The sequence below is a fragment of the Helianthus annuus genome, chromosome 4 (genome assembly GCF_002127325.2).
Source record: "Helianthus annuus cultivar XRQ/B chromosome 4, HanXRQr2.0-SUNRISE, whole genome shotgun sequence".
NCBI classification, from domain to species: domain Eukaryota; kingdom Viridiplantae; phylum Streptophyta; class Magnoliopsida; order Asterales; family Asteraceae; genus Helianthus; species Helianthus annuus.
Window position 1 is genome coordinate 35,365,669 of NC_035436.2, and position 19,563 is coordinate 35,385,231.

Below are 19,563 nucleotides of genomic sequence, written 5' to 3' on the forward strand. Positions count from 1 at the left end.
TGTCTTGAGAGATAACGAAGCATCGAACGCCGAACGCCCTGGGAAGCTCACGCCTAAATGGGAGGGGCCTTATGTGATCAACGAGGTAGGGCTAGGAATACAAAATAAGATTAAATAAGTTAGACAATTTAGGTATGGCTTGATTTTTTTTAACAACAAAGCTTCTTTCCTCCTAAATATTACACTTTTCAAATATTGAACTTTGATCTTTCTACAAGACGTAATTCCTGTTAATCATTACACCAAAGCCAAAGTGACTAGGTAGGGCTTGAAATACAAAAGAAGGTAAATTATACTTTTCTTCCTTTATGTTTATACTGGATTGCAACGGATAACCTTTAACTTCAATACTTACAGTCACAATCCTTTATTTGCAAAACACGTTACACTCTACGTCCTTTAATACTAACTAGATTAAAATTTTCAGTTAAGTTTATTCACTTAAGGGTATTTTGGTCAATTCATATTTTTATTTAAATGTTTAATAAATAAAACCAAAATTGCATATACACTTTATCTTCCCCAATTTCCTAACCCTAAATCCCTAACCACCACATCTTGCCGCCGCCACCTCATCCTGCCCCCACCACCACCACATCCTGCCCCCACCACCACCTCATCCTGCCCCCACCACCACTCCTGTCACCATCACTCCGGCCATGTTCACCGCCCCTAACCATTTACAGATCTGCAACCTAGATGATGGGTGTTATATTTCCTTTTAAATGAAACAATTTGTAAATCTTTAATTTGATTTAATTACCGATCAATTTCAGTTTTCCAATGTAGCTCAAATAGACAATCTCATGGTGAGAATTATTATTAAACAACTCAATTGCATAATATAGGGTTTAACAAAAGAAAACTGCACAAAAGATCATCATAGAAACCTAAAAAAACAAAACAATTAAATAAACGATGTAGCACACAAATAACCGTTCAATATTAGGTTCTCTAAACAGCACCAATTTCGTTTGAGATTATAAGCGATAGAGCAGGATTCATATAAAAACTAGGGGAACTGTGAGAACAGGAACGGAGTTGTGGCGGCAGGATGTGGTGGTGGTGTCGACAAGATGTGGTGGTTAGGGTTTTAGGATTAGAAAATTGAAGAAGATTAAGTGTATATGCAATTTTTTTTGTTTGATTTATTAAAATTTTAAATAAAAAGATGAATTGACCAAAATACTCTTAAGTGAATAAATTTAACTAAAAATTTTAATCTGGTTAGTACTAAAGGACGTAGAGTGTAACAGGTTTTACAAATAAAGGCTGGTGACTGTAATTATTGAAGTTAAATGCTATCCGTTGCAATGCAGTACAAACACAAAGGACAAAAAGTGTAATTTACCCTTATAAACATGCGATTTTTTTTGTTAAATTATAGAGTAAAACATGCTGGAGTGGATGTGAATGATCTCATCATCATCGTCATCTTTGTTGTTATCATCATCATCATTGAGTCCAAGCGTCTTCATCAGGGCCAGCCCGTTAGGCTTTTGAATCTAGGCATGGGCCTAGGACCACCAAAATCAATGGCCTCCAACTGTACAATTTTTAATTTTTAATTGCTTGTAGCAGGAGGCTTTTGTTACCAAATATGTTGAAAAGGATAATTTTACAAAAAGTCTCCACTTCATAGTTCGCTTAGGGTCTCCAAGTTAAAAACGTAGGAACGCCCCTGGCCTTCGCCAATTTATCAATCATCTATTAACAACATATGAACATACAAATTAGGAAATCATTATCGTATTCGAAATCCAAATCAAACCGTAATTTGCAAAACTCTATAACTTCCCATATAACATTCTTCGTCTAATCTATATATCCTTTATTTTTATTATTTCTTAATCTTTCTCGCAACTACATTCCTAATTACTAATTATTTTGTGTTATTATCTATTTTTTCTCTAGAATTGAATCTGATAGATATTTATAGAAGTTTGACTACTTTAGGGTTGTTGATTGCTGCTGCGTAGCCTTTTAGACCATCCGTAGTGATAGTGGATTTTTCAAAATTTGTCACCAATCACGCTCAATAACGCCGGTTCCCCACCCCCGGGGCGTGTTTGGGCATTATTTTTGAAAAAAACCTCTCCAACGTAGGGATGGCAAAAATACCCGAGCCCGACGGGTATACCCGAAACCCGACACAAATGGGATGGGTATACCCGATACCCGATAGGTATTGGGCCGGGTATGGGATTAGGTGATACCCGACTCAATTACCCGAAACTACATACCCGTTTACCCGAACTATATACCCGATTTTTATAATTTATATTTTAAATTTTATTTTCCTGTAACACTTGTCTATTGGTGAATTATTTTAATATGTTCATTATGTGAAAAAATAAATTTTCTTTTAGTAATATGCATTTTATAATAGTATTTATATTTTATATGTTGTGAAGTATATACATGTATGTAAGTGTATAAGTATTATAATTTATTATCAATTTATGATAAAAATTATATGTGTGTAATGTACATTTTTAATTTATAATCTATACTATATAATAAAAGAAACCAATAAGTGACACGTGTCATTCACTGAAGACGTCTACATTTGTAATTTCCTACCTTTTTATACTTATCTTATATCAGCTAATTAAATAATAAATAATCAATTAATATTAAATCTTATCTTATTTTGAATGTCGGATAGAATCATTCTATTTTTTCTAATAATATATTATCTTCAAATTTAAGTTATAAATATTCTATTTTTTCTAATAATATATTATCTTCAAATTTATGTTAGAAATTAAAGATATTTTTTTTAATAATAGCACAAAACAATAATCTTAAACTTAAAAAACAATAATACGCTCATATAAAAAATTTCAAGTACAAACAAAATATACAAAATAACTTATTACATTAGATCAAACTTTAAAAAAAACACTGATTAGGAAGAGAAGCTAATAATATAATTCTGTTTTTGATTTTTCAAATCGGTCTTTGTCCTGATTGCTGAGTGTTATGTGCCTTATGTCCAAGGTTTGATGCAAAACTACTATCGAGCCGGGGGTCTCACTGAAAACAGCCTCTACATCTTACCCTCCTCAGACCCTACCTTAGCTTTGCTACTCGTGGGATTGTTTGATGATGATGATTTAGTACATATAATTAGATTTATTCAACCCGTATAATACATGAGGTTTATAAAGCTATAACTTTTTTTATTATTTAGTTTATAAAATTAAATTTATCCAACTCGTGTAATATACAAGGTTACAAAATTACATTTATTCAATCCGTGTAATACATAGTGTTTTTAAAGATATAACTTTTTTTTATAATTTATTATATATAATTAGATTTATTCAACTCGTGCAATACACATGTTTTTATTATTTGGTATATAAAATTACATTTATTCAGTACAATACATGGGGTTCTTAGAGATATAATTTTTTTATTATTTAATATATAAAATTACATTTGTTCAACCCGTGTAATAAACAAGATTTTTAAAGAATAATTGTTTTAAAATTACATTTATTCAACCCGTGTAATACACGGGGTTCTAACCTAGTAGTTGTATAAATAAAATTATATAATAATTATAATAGTAGAAAAATGTGTTTAGAAATTTCAACGTATATCTTTTAACAAAATAATGGGTATACCCGATACCCGACGGGTAATTACCCGACAGGTAATGGGTCGGGTATGTGACACAATTTTATAACCGGGTATGGGTATGGGATTACCAATACCCGACCCGAACCCGACCCATTGCCATCCCTACTCCAACGTGATTTAAAATACGCCTTGCCCCCAGTTCTTTGTCCAATCACCTTCCATCTTCATATTTTTTATCCAATAAGATTTTTTGATGGTTTTTGTTTTATTTAATTATATTACATCTCATTTAACATAATGCCCTACATCCCACTACACCTCATTTGTAAAAAGGCCCAATAATGCCCCATTGCTGACTGGGCTGTCATATGACGCAAAACGCTCTAGGATGGGGCATTATTCACCCAACGACTACTCATGTTCTTAGAGTTTTAGTGGTGTAACAAGGCCTGAATCATTGACATATGGATAGGGTGGAATGTCAACAGTTTTATGTTCTCTATTCCCCCACCCTGTTAAAATAATACTATATTTGTTCCAGTTTTTTACCAAACATTTTATTAATATTAATATTATTGTTTTTTTATTTTTGTATGTTCGTTGGGCTTGCTGGATTATTGTACGTTGATTCAAGCGGGCTGAAATGGAGCAGGCTTGTAGCTGGGCATTGGAACAGTGGAACAGTTGGACTGATGATATAATGGGCCTGTTGTGTTGCTGAATCGTTGAAGGCCCAAAAGCACAGCTGGGTTGTTATGTTGACAAATGGGCCTATATAAACAGAAGTGTGTATTGAGACACAATATACAGAAAATATCTCTCATACACTTCAGGGTTCTCTCTCGGTTATCAGTGAATCGTGTTGATTCACAGATCGTTGTGAGTCTTTATATCGTTTAGATAAGATCGTCATGTTGATGGTCTTATGAGAGTTAGAGTGTTGAGATTTCTTAGTTCATATTTATATTGTTCAGTTCTTCTTCCGGGTTAATAAAACTTTTGGTTTGGGTATTTTCTGAAGTGTGAGTATTTGATGCCATAAATTTGACATGGTATCAGAGCTTCAAGGCTCCGATCTATAGTTTAATTCCGTTGTAGTGAAGGTCAGATGAGGATTCTGTTCAGATCTGATTGTTTTCTGATCGTTAAAGACAAGGTATGTGGAGGTTCTTGGTGGTTCGCTCAAGATTTTGTGAAATTTTTAGGCAGATTCGATTGTTCTTGTCCAGATCTGATCTACAAAGTTAGGGTTTGTTCAAATCCTAGGGTTTCGAGTGGTGCCTGGTGTTGTTTGAAGTAAAAAAAATGTTCAGTAGTTTTTTTTTTCTCCAAGATTGTAGAAGTCTAGTAAGGTCTAGGCTATTCAGAGGACTTCTCTGACCTTGCAAATCGTCTGATCTACTGGAATTCTTGAAGTTTAGTTCAGACTAATTATGTGATTCATGGGTTCTTGATGTTCTTTGGTTCTCATTGTTTGGCTCTACGGTTCCCTCTGGAGTTGGAGCTTTATTCTCTGTTCTTATTCTTCCGCTGTATAATGTAAGTTGGTGCTCATTTGGGGTGAAGATTCTCAGATATGTTTATATGGGGCTCGATTTTACTGCCTTGATTGGTTGGATTCTTCCACTTATTGAAGCTGAAATCAGAAGATCTTGAAGACTGAGATCCCTAAGTGAAAGATATGGGCCACTAATGTTTTCTCTGAACAATAAATTCCAAGTGAAGGTTTGTGTGATTCGGTTCTTTGTTCGGCTATTCAGTCACTAGGCGATGTAACAATAGCCATAAAACCATACCTTCTAGCGCCACAAATGATAAAAGGCCAAGAAGGAGTTTGTTACTTGAAGAAGCAATGACCTGAGCGGGTCAGAACTTCTACGGTGATGAATACGAACCTGGCCACATCTCGTCTTCTTCGCCCGAATCCTAGACCTGCAAATAATAAGAGAGAAACGAGGGCAATCGTAGAGACGGCCGGTAGAGGAAGAATCCCCTATTTCCAGCTACAAAAGTATTGCCCTATATCTCATGCCCTAATAAGGAGGTGGAAACCTTCTTATATAGGAGATATGGGAAAACCCTAACCTCAATGGGCCAGGCCCAGTTAGGGGTTGTCTCTACGAGCCCACAGCCTAGTGTAGTATACAAACTACAGCGCGCTGGGCTTCGCGGGTTAGTACGCAATAATAACATATAATTACTATAAAAGTGATAAATAATAAGAGAGTCCGACCACTCGGGTCGGGTCTAGTACCATACCTCGTCATGTCCCCCAGTCTAGTGTTGCTTCCGCGTGCAAGCGTGGGAGGAGCGCTTAGACTTATTAGGAGCTCGGGAGTGAAGATCACTAATTTCAGGCTTATATGTCGTCCGTGCGCGAGAAAGTTGTCGGCCGCGTTTGTTGTGGTTATCGTTGGCTGTGAGTAGAGATAATGGAGCAATGAATAGTATACGATTGCTCATCGTGGAAATTGGTTGGGTAAACCTGACGCACGCTGATTGGTTATAGACAGTAGTTATTGAATTACCATGATCTTCTTAAGGTTGTGCGTATGCGGTTAGGTCCCGCGTATGAACCTTGGAACAGGCTGAGTTTGGTAATTCAGTGTCTCGTCCTTGGATGACTTTTGCGGTGCGTACGGTCGTGTGGGCTACTATAAAATATTCATCCTTTGATGTAACTTCTGTTGGTTAGCATATAGTGCGCTAACGGCGTTCAACCCATTGAAAGAGTTGATGTTGATGTGACAACGATCCTTACCACGCGTCCGTGTCATCAGGATCTCCGTTGTCGTAGTGTGCAGCCATTAGTGGTCATAGATGCACATGTAAATGCTTTGCCACCTAAGGCAAATGTAGAACTGCTGGCGGTTGTACCAGCTGTCGTTATTGATGATCCGGTTATAGCAATTATCGTTGCAATCGGAAAGAATGTCATGCAATGCACCCCTACAGAAGTGCTTGCTATGCTCAGTGACCTTGGAAGGGTGCTTAGAGCGTTATTTATGTTCCCCCACAATGTTTGTATAATTGTGGGACAAGTACTTGGTTTTTCATCAGTGGTTGTGCATCTATTACCAAGATACCCACTGGAGTAGTAGTGGCTGAATACATCTGTTACCAAGATGCCCACTCTTAGCGCTGTATAATTTGATCATCTGACTTTGTTGTTATGAAAAATATTTCGTGTCAGGGTTGTTTTTTACCGTGATATGCAGTTCAAATGCGGTGGTATGTTGTGTTTACAAATGTTTATATGAACACTTGTAGATATCAGAAAGTGCTTTATAACCCGCGCGGCGTTAATGAACACTTGAACAACACAGTGCTTCCTACGCGCTTGGCATGAGTGAACACTCGTTGAGATAATAAAATGCTTTATACGCGTTAGGCGTGAATGAGCACTTTATGTAAGCTACTACATGCCTTTCCTAAACGCGCACTGGCGCGTGGAATGCTTATAGTAGGCGGCATGTCTATTTACCTCGCCGACTGTGGCATGAGGGTTTTCTTTTATCCATGTCGCAGACTGGTGTGGAGAATACATATCCGAATAAGTATTTTTCCTGTCGCATAGCGTGTGGAACACTTATTCGAATAGTCAAGTATACTAGTTTTGTCGTGCGTTTGTCTTGACTACCAAATTGCATATGCGTGTCAAGTGGTATAGTCGTAGGCCAAATGATGTGAGAAGTATAAATATCATATGGTGTATTGAAAACACCCACATTATATAAGAACCGATGCGGGATAATGTGCAGTGGATGTCATCTTAATGGGTAGCCAAAGAGAAGATGATCACTTTTAAGGCGTAGTGGCGCTATACCCTGCTCGTCCCCCAGTTCAGTGAGATGTCTCTTGCACATGCTCAACAAAGAGGCGGTCCATTGAGCGAGTAGTATGGCCAAGAGGTAGTCGGGATGCGAAGTGACCCAGCGAAAAGGTGGCATGGCTAGGTGCCGGCATGCAAAGCAGGTGAGGTGGCCAGTAAGTAGCGTGGTAAGCTGGCACGAGCAAGAGTAGGCTGTGCGGCACACATACTTTTCGACGAGAGGCCGTGCTGCCAAGAGGACGAGGTGACCTAGATATAGCACGACAACATATGTTCTTTGTAGATATGACTCGTGACTGATGCTTCGTTGCTGGTGTGACTTACAGCTGATGCGATGTTGTCGATAGTAACCCCTATAAACCAAAAGGTTCTTCCCATGGTGATGGGTGAAGACATTCTTATTCACACCATTACCAATATAATCATGTTCTGACATCTAAAGCCAGTGTTATCCGCGTTGTTCTTGATTTTGTTAAGAAGCCAAATGTAAATATCGACTCGTAAGCACCTTTAAAGAATTATTTATCCAAAGTTGTGTCTTTGGATGCGAATCATTTGGTGTGCCAACCAGAACGTCTGGCAATCATTACTGAACAACGTCCACATCACCTATCACCATTCCTGAATAGGGACATTTGGTGTATATCCTGGGCTTCGTGAAGATTATGACCGTGTTTAATGAGGATCGGTAATAATAACCTTACACCGTGTTGATCCCCATTTCGATGCAAAGGCGTGCTTAGATGATTGCTCGTCCGCAAGGTCGTGCCAACTTTTGTGTTATCCTGATACTTGTCTGATGTCTTGAAGGCAGGTGGTATGAACCAGATGGCGCAAAAGCCCGTAAGTTCCGCTTCGATTTCCATTTGGTATGTGAGCCATGATGTCCAAAGCGTATTTGCCGTTTTTGATGTAGTCATATCACAACGATACTACACTATGCTCGCTCCCAAAGTTCAAGGCAGCCAAATATGTTAGGAGTATTGTACAAATAACATAATCAAGTCTAGCTTTTATTTGAAAGCCGTATAAAGCTGCAAATTTTACTAGAACCAATGTAGACAAAGGATTCACCTAATTGAAAAGCTATTCATACACCCATGAATTAACCATACATGTTACAAAGCGTATGGATGTTGATAGGCTTAGCTTTTAGTGCTGTATATCCTGTTTATATTTTTCTTATTTTTGCTATTATTATTGTACCGCTAGATCCATCGGAGACTTCACGACTGCGGAAAAGGCGTCGAATTAAGTAAGAGTGACAAGGAAAGCTGTCCACCGTGGTCACTGAGTGAACAAAGAGCACACTCGTCGGGGCCCTATGCACTCGGTGCAGGTTTATATTACTCGGTGAAATTGTACCGACGTGTAATGATTATCAACAAAACTATGGGTAAAAAGTTTAAGCAGCATGATGGACTCCATGCCTTTTCAAAGTATATGCGTGGATAGGAGTTAAAAGACTTATCTCAATGACTAGAAACTAGGCGATCAGCGTCCTCTTCGGTGAAGACGTCAAGCCCATTTATAACTTATGCGCGAGGGCTGGTGGCATGAGTGCCGGTGGGCGAACACACATGGCGTAAAGGGTCGGTGATGCAAACTGGGTGGCGTGAGGGCCGGTGATGCAAACTAGGTGGCGTGAGGGCCCGAACGCCGGCAGCGCGCAAAGAGGCAATATGACGACAATCACCATTTATCAAGAAGGGTGCTACCTGGCCATGAGATGGCGCGACATGGCGATCATCTAACAAACGTCTCATGTGTGTGGACGATCTTTATTGAAAGTCGGTGGAATGAACAACGCCGCGCGGATCTCTACGGCGTGAACCAGGTTGTACCAAGGAGGGCAAACTTTGTGACGGTGGTCTGCTATGGATGGCGGAATGGTATGGTAGTCCGTCGGAGATAGGCCTCGGGCGGACGTAATTGTAACCCGCCGGAGTTGGAGGAGTGGGGTAATAGGTAGTGGGAATATGATGGTAATCCGCCGGAGTGACTTTATCTGCTGCCGGGGGTGGCGTGACCAAGATAACCATCCACCTGAGATGGCCCGACCAAAGCTATTGTCTGCCAGAGACGGCGCGACCAAGATGGTTGCCCGCCCAAGATGTCGGAAAGAGAGGTCATGCTCGGGAATTTTCCGTACGCGACTCGAGCAAATCCGACATATGCTGGTTCCCGCGGAAGCGTAATGCCCATTCTCCGTTTAAATAAGATAAACTAAATCATCGGGAATAATGTTAAGCAGTTTGAGAAATTTGACGAAGAAAAAACTCACGTTTCTAGGTTTATCATGAACCGTGACTACAAATAATTATGGGTGTAAGTATTGTCCAGGTTTGATCTTTGGTGAAAGTTGGGTGTTTATTGGGCGGCTTATGGCACAAGGTAAGCCTATATGCCAGCTAGTGTTGGACATCCATATTAAGGCATGTTAGCTTTAATTAATCAACTCGAAAGCAGTAGTCAACGTGAGTTGGTCCAAGGCCCATGTGAGATTCTTGAAGTTCATGAATTAATAATAAGAGTTAGTGTTCAAATCATGGCTATACATATGGTATAATTCCGTGCTTTTCAACCTGTACATGACTTTTTCAAGTGAGTAAGGAATTCTTGTACCCCACCCACACAAATAAAAACTTCAGAAGGCATGGAACTGATCGTTCTTGCTCTAACAAATCGTCTGTAGATCTCAAAAAACCCAGATCTATAGATTGAAGTGAGAAAAGCGAGATGTTATTGTTGTCGGTCCCACGGACGAGCGTGTCCGACAGGCGAGGTTTACTCGCACGGCGACAGAGAGTGTCCGGTAAGCGGCGTGTACCCGGGTGGCGGCGGAGCATACTTGCACGGCGGCGAAGTGTGCCCAACAAGCGAGGGCGCACCCGCGTGGCCACAGGTTGCGTCTAGAGAATGTCCGGCAAGCGTTGTGTATTCGCGCACACGACGGAGTGTGTTCGGCAAGCGGCGTGTACTCGGGCGGCGGGCGTGTCCGGCAGCCGGAATACTCGCGCGACGGAGTTTACCCGCGATGACGAAGTATGTTAGGTAGGTGGAGTGTGTCCGACGACTGGTATATTCGTGCGGCCGAATTTATACGCGGCGGCGGAGTATGACTGACGAGCACGAGGCTTCCTTAACCATGCGCCTGTGAGTCGTGGCCCCTTACGGTTATGAAAATGGGCTATCTATTTTATCAGGAAAACAAGAAGTATATGACTTGTATGTTTAAAAGAAAGCAAGCACATGCCTAGCAGGTTGTTTACGATTGTAAACCTTTTGACAAAGGATGCATGACAGCTAGCAATTTAAAATTATAAGGCTCAAACAAGTTTCCTTTCTTCTCAGTTGCTAATTACCCCATGAGCTCTATATAGTTAACTATATAATTAATTAGATGAGCATCTAGGGTTTCAATGACGTAAGAGAATCTTGCAATTTGTTTTGCTTTTGTAAAAACCCTTGTCAATAAATTTGTTTCACATGTCTTTGTCGTCCCCCCTTTTGACAAACTTGTATCACAGAAAGAAAGTAAATATTTACCCTACACAGCAACCGATCAGTACCCGCTTGTAGTTGAAATTTGGATAAGGAAGAATAACAAGATGTGGTTCGTGTCTGTCCCACGGACGGTTCCGATATGCGCGACGGCGCGAACGGGTGTCTGCCCTTGACGGCGAGCATTTGATGTGCGCGACGACATGGAAGAGATATCCGCTGATGACGGCGGGTCGCCAATATGCGCAACGGCGTGAACGAGTTGTCTGCCATTGACGGCGGGTATCCGATATGGGCGGATGGCGGCTTTAGCAAACAATATGCAAGTAACAGTGGTGGCGTGGCTAAATCTGCCCACATAAGGAAATTCAATGGCCTAGGTGGCGATTGGGTAAAAAGATTCGTCGGCCTAACATGGCGATTGGGAATGGTGTTCGTCGGGGATGGCGTGAGCAACGACAGTGACACCCGCTGGATCGGCGGGTAGAATTAAGACTTCCGCTAAAGACTGTGTGTATGGACAAAAGGCTCCCGTCATAGCTAACGGGTTGAATAAATGTGTTTGCCGAACACGGCGTGATAAACAAAAGTATCCGCCATAAACGGCGGGATGATTAAGCTGTACTCCGAAGTGGTGCAGGTAGATAAAAGACGTCTGCCCGCTTGGAGTTAATTGCATGATTACGACGAAAACATGCGTATCATCATGGAAAATAATATACTAACCAAAACAATGAAGTTAGCATGAATTTTATAAGACAATAAATCCAATAAAATTTATGTTTGGGCCCCCCATGTAATATCCAATCCCAAACTTCAAAAGATTTTGGGATTATGTAAAAATTTTTGCTCACAGTTCTGTTAGATTTGTGATAAATTTTGAGTGGTTTTAATGAAAAGACTTCGTATAGCATATGTGGAGTTTTGGATCTACAGGTCGTGCTTACCCAAAGGTAACTTTTTGAGTTCCACCGACACTGATCCAAAGTTTAAGATCAAGAATACCTTGTATGAAAAGCACAAGTCTGAAGATCGAGTGGAAAAACGAGATGAGATTGTTGTCGGTCCCACGGATGGCGCCAATGAAGAAGCAATGACCTGAGCGGGTCAGAACTTCTACGGTGATGAATACGAACCTGGCCACATCTCGTCTTCTTCGCCCGAATCCTAGACCTGCAAATAATAAGAGAGAAACGAGGGCAATCGTAGAGACGGCCGGTAGAGGAAGAATCCCCTATTTCCAGCTACAAAAGTATTGCCCTATATCTCATGCCCTAATAAGGAGGTGGAAACCTTCTTATATAGGAGATATGGGAAAACCCTAACCTCAATGGGCCAGGCCCAGTTAGGGGTTGTCTCTACGAGCCCACAGCCTAGTGTAGTATACAAACTACAGCGCGCTGGGCTTCGCGGGTTAGTACGCAATAATAACATATAATTACTATAAAAGTGATAAATAATAAGAGAGTCCGACCACTCGGGTCGGGTCTAGTACCATACCTCGTCATTACTGCATTTTATTTCTGAGATTGCTTCATTCTTCTTCACTCAAAATTGGGACTATGAGTGGGTTCATCTGTGCAAGATAAACAATTGGCCACATCATTCAACAACACATAGTAGCAGTAATCACCAATGTAAGGTGGAACAGATTCGCAGAAGGGCCTTTATTGCAGCAGACACGTGTGCAAAAGCAGGCAATGATCCTGGTCACGATGAAAGTTAGGGTTTTAACAACAAACCCCATGATGTTTAGATCGATATCGCCAATCAAATTAAATCTGATCTCCGATGGCCGGCGACGGTTCCTTGTGGTTGGTCCTGGTTCTTGGAATTCGTGTACAAGAGTTGAGGGTTTTTTGACATTGAAACCCTAATCGAGGGGTTGGGAAGTCTTGAAGGTTTCTGCTGAGTGCGGAAGGATCTTGTATTAGTGGTGAAGGATTCATCCCTAAGTGAAGGCTGCAAATCTGATCCGCGTGGAGTTAAATGCTTTCGGTGAGATCTTTCCTTGTTTCCCTCTCTTTACTTTTTTTGTTTCCATTGCATTGTGAGTCTGGTCCTATCTGTTATTTTCATTTTTTTCTTTGTTGCTGTTGATTTAGTTGTTTGATGCCGGGGTAGTGAGGACCGGTTGTTTTTTTTTTGGGGGATACAGAGAGGGTTCACTCTGTGATTCTGTCTTCTTGTGTCTTGATTATTTTTTGTGTTGCATTTGTTTAGTACTGGTTTTGTTGGTTATTCATTACGGGTGTTGATTTAGGGTTAGCATCTGTGCAAAGACTTGGGTAGGCACCTATTGAGTGATGAACCTACCATCTTGCCCCTGGCACAGATTCGCTAATTGTTGTTAGTCTTGTTGTTAGTCTGTTACGTGTAAAATTTGTGCATCTTTATGCTGATCTGTTGATAACTGTTTTAAATGGCTAATTTTGTGAACTTGTTTGGTGAGACCTTGATTAGTAAGCTTGAACCTGATGATCCTCTATATCTGCATGCTAGTGATTCTACGCATTTAACTATTGTTATTATAAAACTAAAAGGGACTGAGAATTATAAGGTTTGGGCTAACGCTATGACTCTTGCTTTGTGAGTTAAAACTAAGATTGGTTTATTGATGGGTCTCTTGTGAAACAAGAAGTTAATGAAACTCTTGCTACTCAATAGGAAAGATGTAACTCTGTGGTCCTTACTTGGTTGTTTAATTCGGTTTTTCGAGGAATTGTATTTAGGTCAAGTTTACTCTAGGTTAGCCTTTAATTGCTATATAAATGGTAATTTTGTATAGTGTTTTTGGTTAATTTGAAATTATTGCAGTTCTCATTAAGATGAATGTATGTTTGTGTTGTAAGTGCATGTTGCTGTTTTCCAATTTTTGGCGATTTAAATTTTTTCTCTAAGCTTTGCAATTAGGGTTTTGTAAGAACAGATTCATTCTGAACTTGATTTGTTTGTTTGTTTTTGTTCGTTGTTATAGAAGAATATCGTGTTGATAATCGTTCTAGTCGTTAGGGTTTGAATCTGGTGTAATCGTCTGAAAGTTTTAGGATTTTATAATCGAAAATGTTTGGGTATTTTGAGTTCTATGTTTGTTCTCTGTTGATATCCATGAAACTTGACATGTGTTCTCTATTGTTCTTTCGAACGTATTCACTGTTCTAAAGCTCGCTTATTGATTTTTATGAATCTGTTGTAGTCATTAGGTCAGAAGATTGATTATCATAGTAATAATAGTGTTTGTCATAATTGAGTGTTGTTTAACATGATATATAGTTTGTGAGACAGATTATGTGTTTATGTGTTGAAACCTGGTTTTTTTGTAATGTTGCTAGTAGTAACTCTCTCAAGGTCTATTATTGTTCTCAAGTTTTTTGTTTTGCACTTTTGTCACGAACAATGGTAAATTTGTCTTTCGACTTTAACTGCGCCTTGATGGGTTTCTTGGAACCATATTTGATGGTAAAGTATCGTTAATGTGGTGTAACTCATCGATCTTTAGAGTTCTAGTTGCTATATGTATTTCAGATTATCGCATCGTTGATAATGATGACGGTACTGTTAACTAACTGTATATGTCTAGATTTTATCTTGACGTCTGTGACAACTTTGTTTGTTTTTCCTTGTGGGAAACATTTTTTTTTTTGGGTTAAAGTGATGTGATCTTTTTAGTTACTTTGAAAAGTGTTTAACCTATATAATTGTGATCTGACGAAGAGTCGTGTGATTCTTGTTTATCAGATTTGCTATGGATCTTGTGATTCATTGTCTGTTTAAAAGTCATGTGACTTTTATGTGTCATCAGATGTGTATCTGGTGTTGTTATGTAATCATATGATGCCTTGTTTTTTGGATATGTTGTATTATTCTGTTTACAAGGTTTTGACATGAATCCTCTTCTTTTTTGATTTGGTTTTGATTCGTGTGATTCAAAATTTATCTTTAAAAGTCGCATGTCTCTTGTTTTTATCGTATATGATTTGCATATTGTAATTGAATCATGTGATTCACTGTTTGATTAGAAAAGTGCATTTTTCTGGTTCTTTTTTATTCTCTCGTGTTCTAGATTTATGGCTATGATCGTAGTTCGTCATTGTGTAGAACTGATCATCTGTTAAATTTAGTTGAGTTGTGCAGGAAGTCTTGCATTTTCTATTATGGTTTCACTCATACGTTTCTGTAGTCTCTCTCTCTCATATCGTTCTAGGGTTTGAGCATATATTGGTTCATAAACCTGTTAGTTCGAGTGTTGTGTGAGAATAGATCGTCTTGTTGGTGATCTAAGTGTGAGCTGTGCGTTTTTTGTTTGAGTGTTTTAGATGTTTTTGTTCAGATTTGTTATGTGTATGATTCTTTGTTTGTTGTCCTAGTATGTTCAGAAATGACATTATAATTTTTATTCAATAAACAAAGTAAATTGCATATTGTTTATCTTGTTTGGTTTGCCAAAAAGATTTAAAGGTTTTTTTTTACTATTGAACCATGTGGTTTGATGTATCGGTTCAAGATTGTTTCTTGATAATTGTTATAGCCTTGTGTGTTGTCTCTTGTGTAAGAGATTTTTTCTGGTTTTTAAATCATGCCATTTTGTGGTTTATCAGAATTTTTAGGCTGTAATCATTGTTGTCTGATGAGGAATTGTGTGATTCTTCTTGTTTTATCAGACATGGTTTTTAGATCTCGTGATTCATTTTTTTGTAAAGTCGTAAAAGTTTTTTGATAAATCAAATTCTTAACGGTTGTTTTACATGAATTTTAGATATGGTTCTAAGATTCATAGAGTCTTGTGACTATTGTGAGTTATGAGATGTGTTTCTCATATGGTTATATTAAATCATGTGATTCGATGTATAATCAGGATATTCTTTTGATTTGTTTTTCTTTGTGGGATTCAGGAAATTGTTTCTTGCCCTTGACTATATAAAAAAAACGGTTGTTATGGCAACGTATTTTATTATTTTCAATCTCTAGTGAGAAATTAAGCTTCTTATATGTAAAGTGTCACAAGTTAACCTGAATTAATTCTAAACTGGAGAAGTGGATCTAGTGTTGATTGGAATGATAGTTGCTGCGGTTATTGCTAGTGCAACAATTGTTTTTTCCATTTTTTAGGATACATCATGTAGGTCGATATTGGAGTGGCAAATTTGAAGGAATGCAAGTGCTGATGACATTGGTAGCTAAAAAAAATCAAGCTTCGAAAACTTAAAAAATCATGTGTTTGTACTTCTAATGTTTTTTTATTCACTTTCTACATGACTTAATGTGTATAACTATGATGGCTGTTCAAAAGGTTTGTTAGTTAGTCAACATGTCCAAGTAAAAAAAAACTTGAGTTTGTTTGATGTGTTTGGTAATGCAACTGAGGGGCGGTGTTAAAATAATACTATATTTGTTCCAGTTTTTTACCAAACATTTTATTAATATTAATATTATTGTTTTTTTTATTTTTGTATGTTCGTTGGGCTTGCTGGATTATTGTACGTTGATTCAAGCGGGCTGAAATGGAGCAGGCTTGTAGCTGGGCATTGGAACAGTGGAACAGTTGGACTGATGATATAATGGGCCTGTTGTGTTGCTGAATCGTTGAAGGCCCAAAAGCACAGCTGGGTTGTTATGTTGACAAATGGGCCTAGATAAACAGAAGTGTGTATTGAGACACAATATACAGAAAATATCTCTCATACACTTCAGGGTTCTCTCTCGGTTATCAGTGAATCGTGTTGATTCACAGATCGTTGTGAGTCTTTATATCGTTTAGATAAGATCGTCATGTTGATGGTCTTATGAGAGTTAGAGTGTTGAGATTTCTTAGTTCATATTTATATTGTTCAGTTCTTCTTCCGGGTTAATAAAACTTTTGGTTTTGGGTATTTTCTGAAGTGTGAGTATTTGATGCCATAAATTTGACACACCCAGACAACGATGTTTGACTTGGTTACCTTAGCTTCGAGTCTCTTTATCAGGATATCATAACAAGACTTGAGGCGATTGTAGTCCGCTTCACGGGTTATGTACTTGGGCGGTGAGCAGAGGTTTTGGAAATAAATATCCAACTCCTTGTTCCACTCCTCTTCCAGCTTATTCTCTTCCTCAAAACCGTTCACCTTGTGTACCTTTAATCATTCATTCAATCAAACCGTACATCAGATTCAGTGATTCAATTTCATGATTGTTTGAGAATCAAATGTGCGTAACGTGATTCCTTTTTCATAGTTGATTGTAGTATATGTTTTCAAACATGTCATAGCTTACCACCCTCGTTCGTATGTCAGCCTCCATTCTCCTTCCTGTTGATTTGCATAAATTCGATCGTAAATGAATTGATTAACACGGAATATGATTACGATTGATAAAGGAAATCTTCCAATTTAATCGACTGATTTGAAGATAGAGATAGAGATAGGAATAGGGATAGGGATAAGGATGTGAATGATCTTAACTAATATCTTCCCAATTTTTATGGGTCGATACATAACGTCGGTGACATGTTTGTTACCTTCATCAAAATAAAACATTTCCTCATCTTTAATGGAAGGCGGTTCCTGAAATCTGTTATTGTTATTTACATGAACATGCTGAGAAAAAGAAAAGAATAAATTTCAGCTAAATATTTGGTTAGACAAAAGTAAAGTAACGAATTATGGAATAAAGAAAAGGGGTATTGGATTTTAATAATCCCAAATTTTACTAATTGGCCGGTAATAATCTCAACTTCAAAAATTGCCTACAACAGTCCCAACTTGTAAGATTTTGGTCACCAATGATCCTTGTCTAACTGGGTTATAACCTTGTTGGGCTGGTGACCTGCAACTTATTCCGGCGACCCGTTTTACCCCTGAAACCACCAAACGAGACCACCACCAATCATCTCCGACCTCCTATAATTTTCTCCGCTTCTCAAAAGTTTAAAATTTCCACCATCTACGCAACTCCGGTGACCTGCAACTTATTCCGACGACCTTCTTTACCCCTGAAACCACCAAAGGAGACAACCACTTGTCATCTCCAACCTCTAGTGACCTTCTCCGCCGCTCAAAACTTCAAAAAACTAACTGGGTTATAACCCAGTTAGACAAGGATCATTGGTGGCCAAAATCTTACAAGTTGGGACTGTTGTAGGCAATTTTTGAAGTTGGGATTATTACCGGCCAATTAGTGAAACATGGGATTATTAAAATCCAATACCCCTAAAGAAAATATGAAAATGAGGATAAGTTTAACATTATTTATAAGCAACCTAAGAGGCCTTGATTTAATCTTGATACAAATTGTTGTTATTATTTATAAAACACATATCTTTTTATAATTTTGTTTATGTTGTGAGAGCATTCACAATGAATTCTTTTACTATATCTCTATAATTACACTTAAAAAAATATCATCTTTTCTCTCTCTTTTTCAATTAAATAATATATTCTATAAGACCACCCGTAATGGGGCGTGATTTTTAAAAAAAAAATTGAAAAATAACGCCCCCAAACGCCCCCCTAACCATTACACTAGGCGTTATATAAAAAAAATTCTGAAAATGATGTTTGGCGTTATAATGAAAACGCTCCATGTGCTGCATGTGACCAATGGGCAGTTATTCCAATGTTTGACCAGCCAATATGATTTAAGTTGCTTTTTTTTTTTGGTTTAATGATTGGAAGAGGCATTATTTGGGCATTATCCCCACTACACCACTTTTGCTATAATGCCTCATTGCTGACTAGGACGCCACGTGCCGGATAATGCCCCATGGTGGGGGCATTATAAGTTGTTACCACTACACATGGTCTAACTTTATTATTATATTTTCTCTCTCCAACACTCACAACCACTTTCAAAAAATATTAAAAAATTATATAGGTGAACAGTAACTCCTCCAAATTTACTGGTGAACAATAATTTTCTCTTTTTTCTCTCTTATCCACTCACAACCACTTTAAAAAATATAAAGGTTAAACTCACATAAATATGGAGGTTCCATTGTGAATGCTAGGGATAAGCAAATGGTATTGGGTACCGGTACCGAATTTACCGAACTAGGTACATTTTCGATACCGATTCGATACCAAATTTTGACATTTTCGATACCGGTTTGATACCAATACCCAATTTTGAGGACTTTCGATACTAGTAGTGGTTTGATACAGAACATGTCCTATACTCATTCCTAGTGAATGATATGAGGTAAGACCAGCAGAAAAGGACTCTTCTTTAAATACACCCAATAAAAAACCTAAAAATGATAAAATAAATTGACATATCGTCATCATCTCTTCATTTTTAACTACACATTTTCCTCTCTCTCTCTCTATATATATATATATATATATATGCATTATTCCATATATAAATTAGCAAGTTATATGTGCATCATGAGTTGTACATTGTGCTTTGGGTATTTTCTAAAAAAAGTTGATTTTTTACTTTTAATCCAAAGGTTTTTATCTTTTGCAATTTTAACCCCACATAATTTGTTTTTTTAACTTTAGCCCAAAACTTTTCATTATTTTCAATTTAACTTCACAACTTTTGTCACTTATACTTTTCATCTTTCGCAAATTTTCGTTTTACGTATAGTTCTAAATTTTCAAGTTAATACGGCGCAACGTGCATGTGTGGTTCAACGTTTTTACCGCTATTTTTCC

General features: G+C 38.2%; 1 protein-coding gene and 1 pseudogene across 8 annotated transcripts in view; both read right to left on the reverse strand.

Annotated features, from left to right (window-relative positions):
* Positions 1–1,230: 1,230 nt before the first annotated feature.
* LOC110936178 (disease resistance protein RUN1) overlaps positions 1,231–19,563 on the reverse strand; it is a 31,187-nt gene continuing 12,854 nt past the window's right edge. For 2 of the 8 annotated variants that reach the window (XM_022178519.2, XM_022178521.2), the window contains 3 exons: positions 17,424–17,502; positions 17,180–17,214; positions 2,808–17,040 (listed from right to left, as the gene is read on the reverse strand). In XM_022178519.2, coding sequence (XP_022034211.1) covers positions 16,756–17,040; positions 17,180–17,214; positions 17,424–17,502 — 399 coding nt within the window. In that variant the 3' untranslated portion in view covers positions 2,808–16,755. Of the gene's footprint in view, positions 1,708–2,807; positions 17,041–17,179; positions 17,215–17,423; positions 17,503–19,563 lie in introns of those variants that run through there. The other 6 variants (XM_022178520.2, XM_035989162.1, XR_004891609.1 and 3 more) reach the window with 6 other exon arrangements.
* On the reverse strand, positions 4,873–12,698 carry LOC118491399 (annotated as a pseudogene).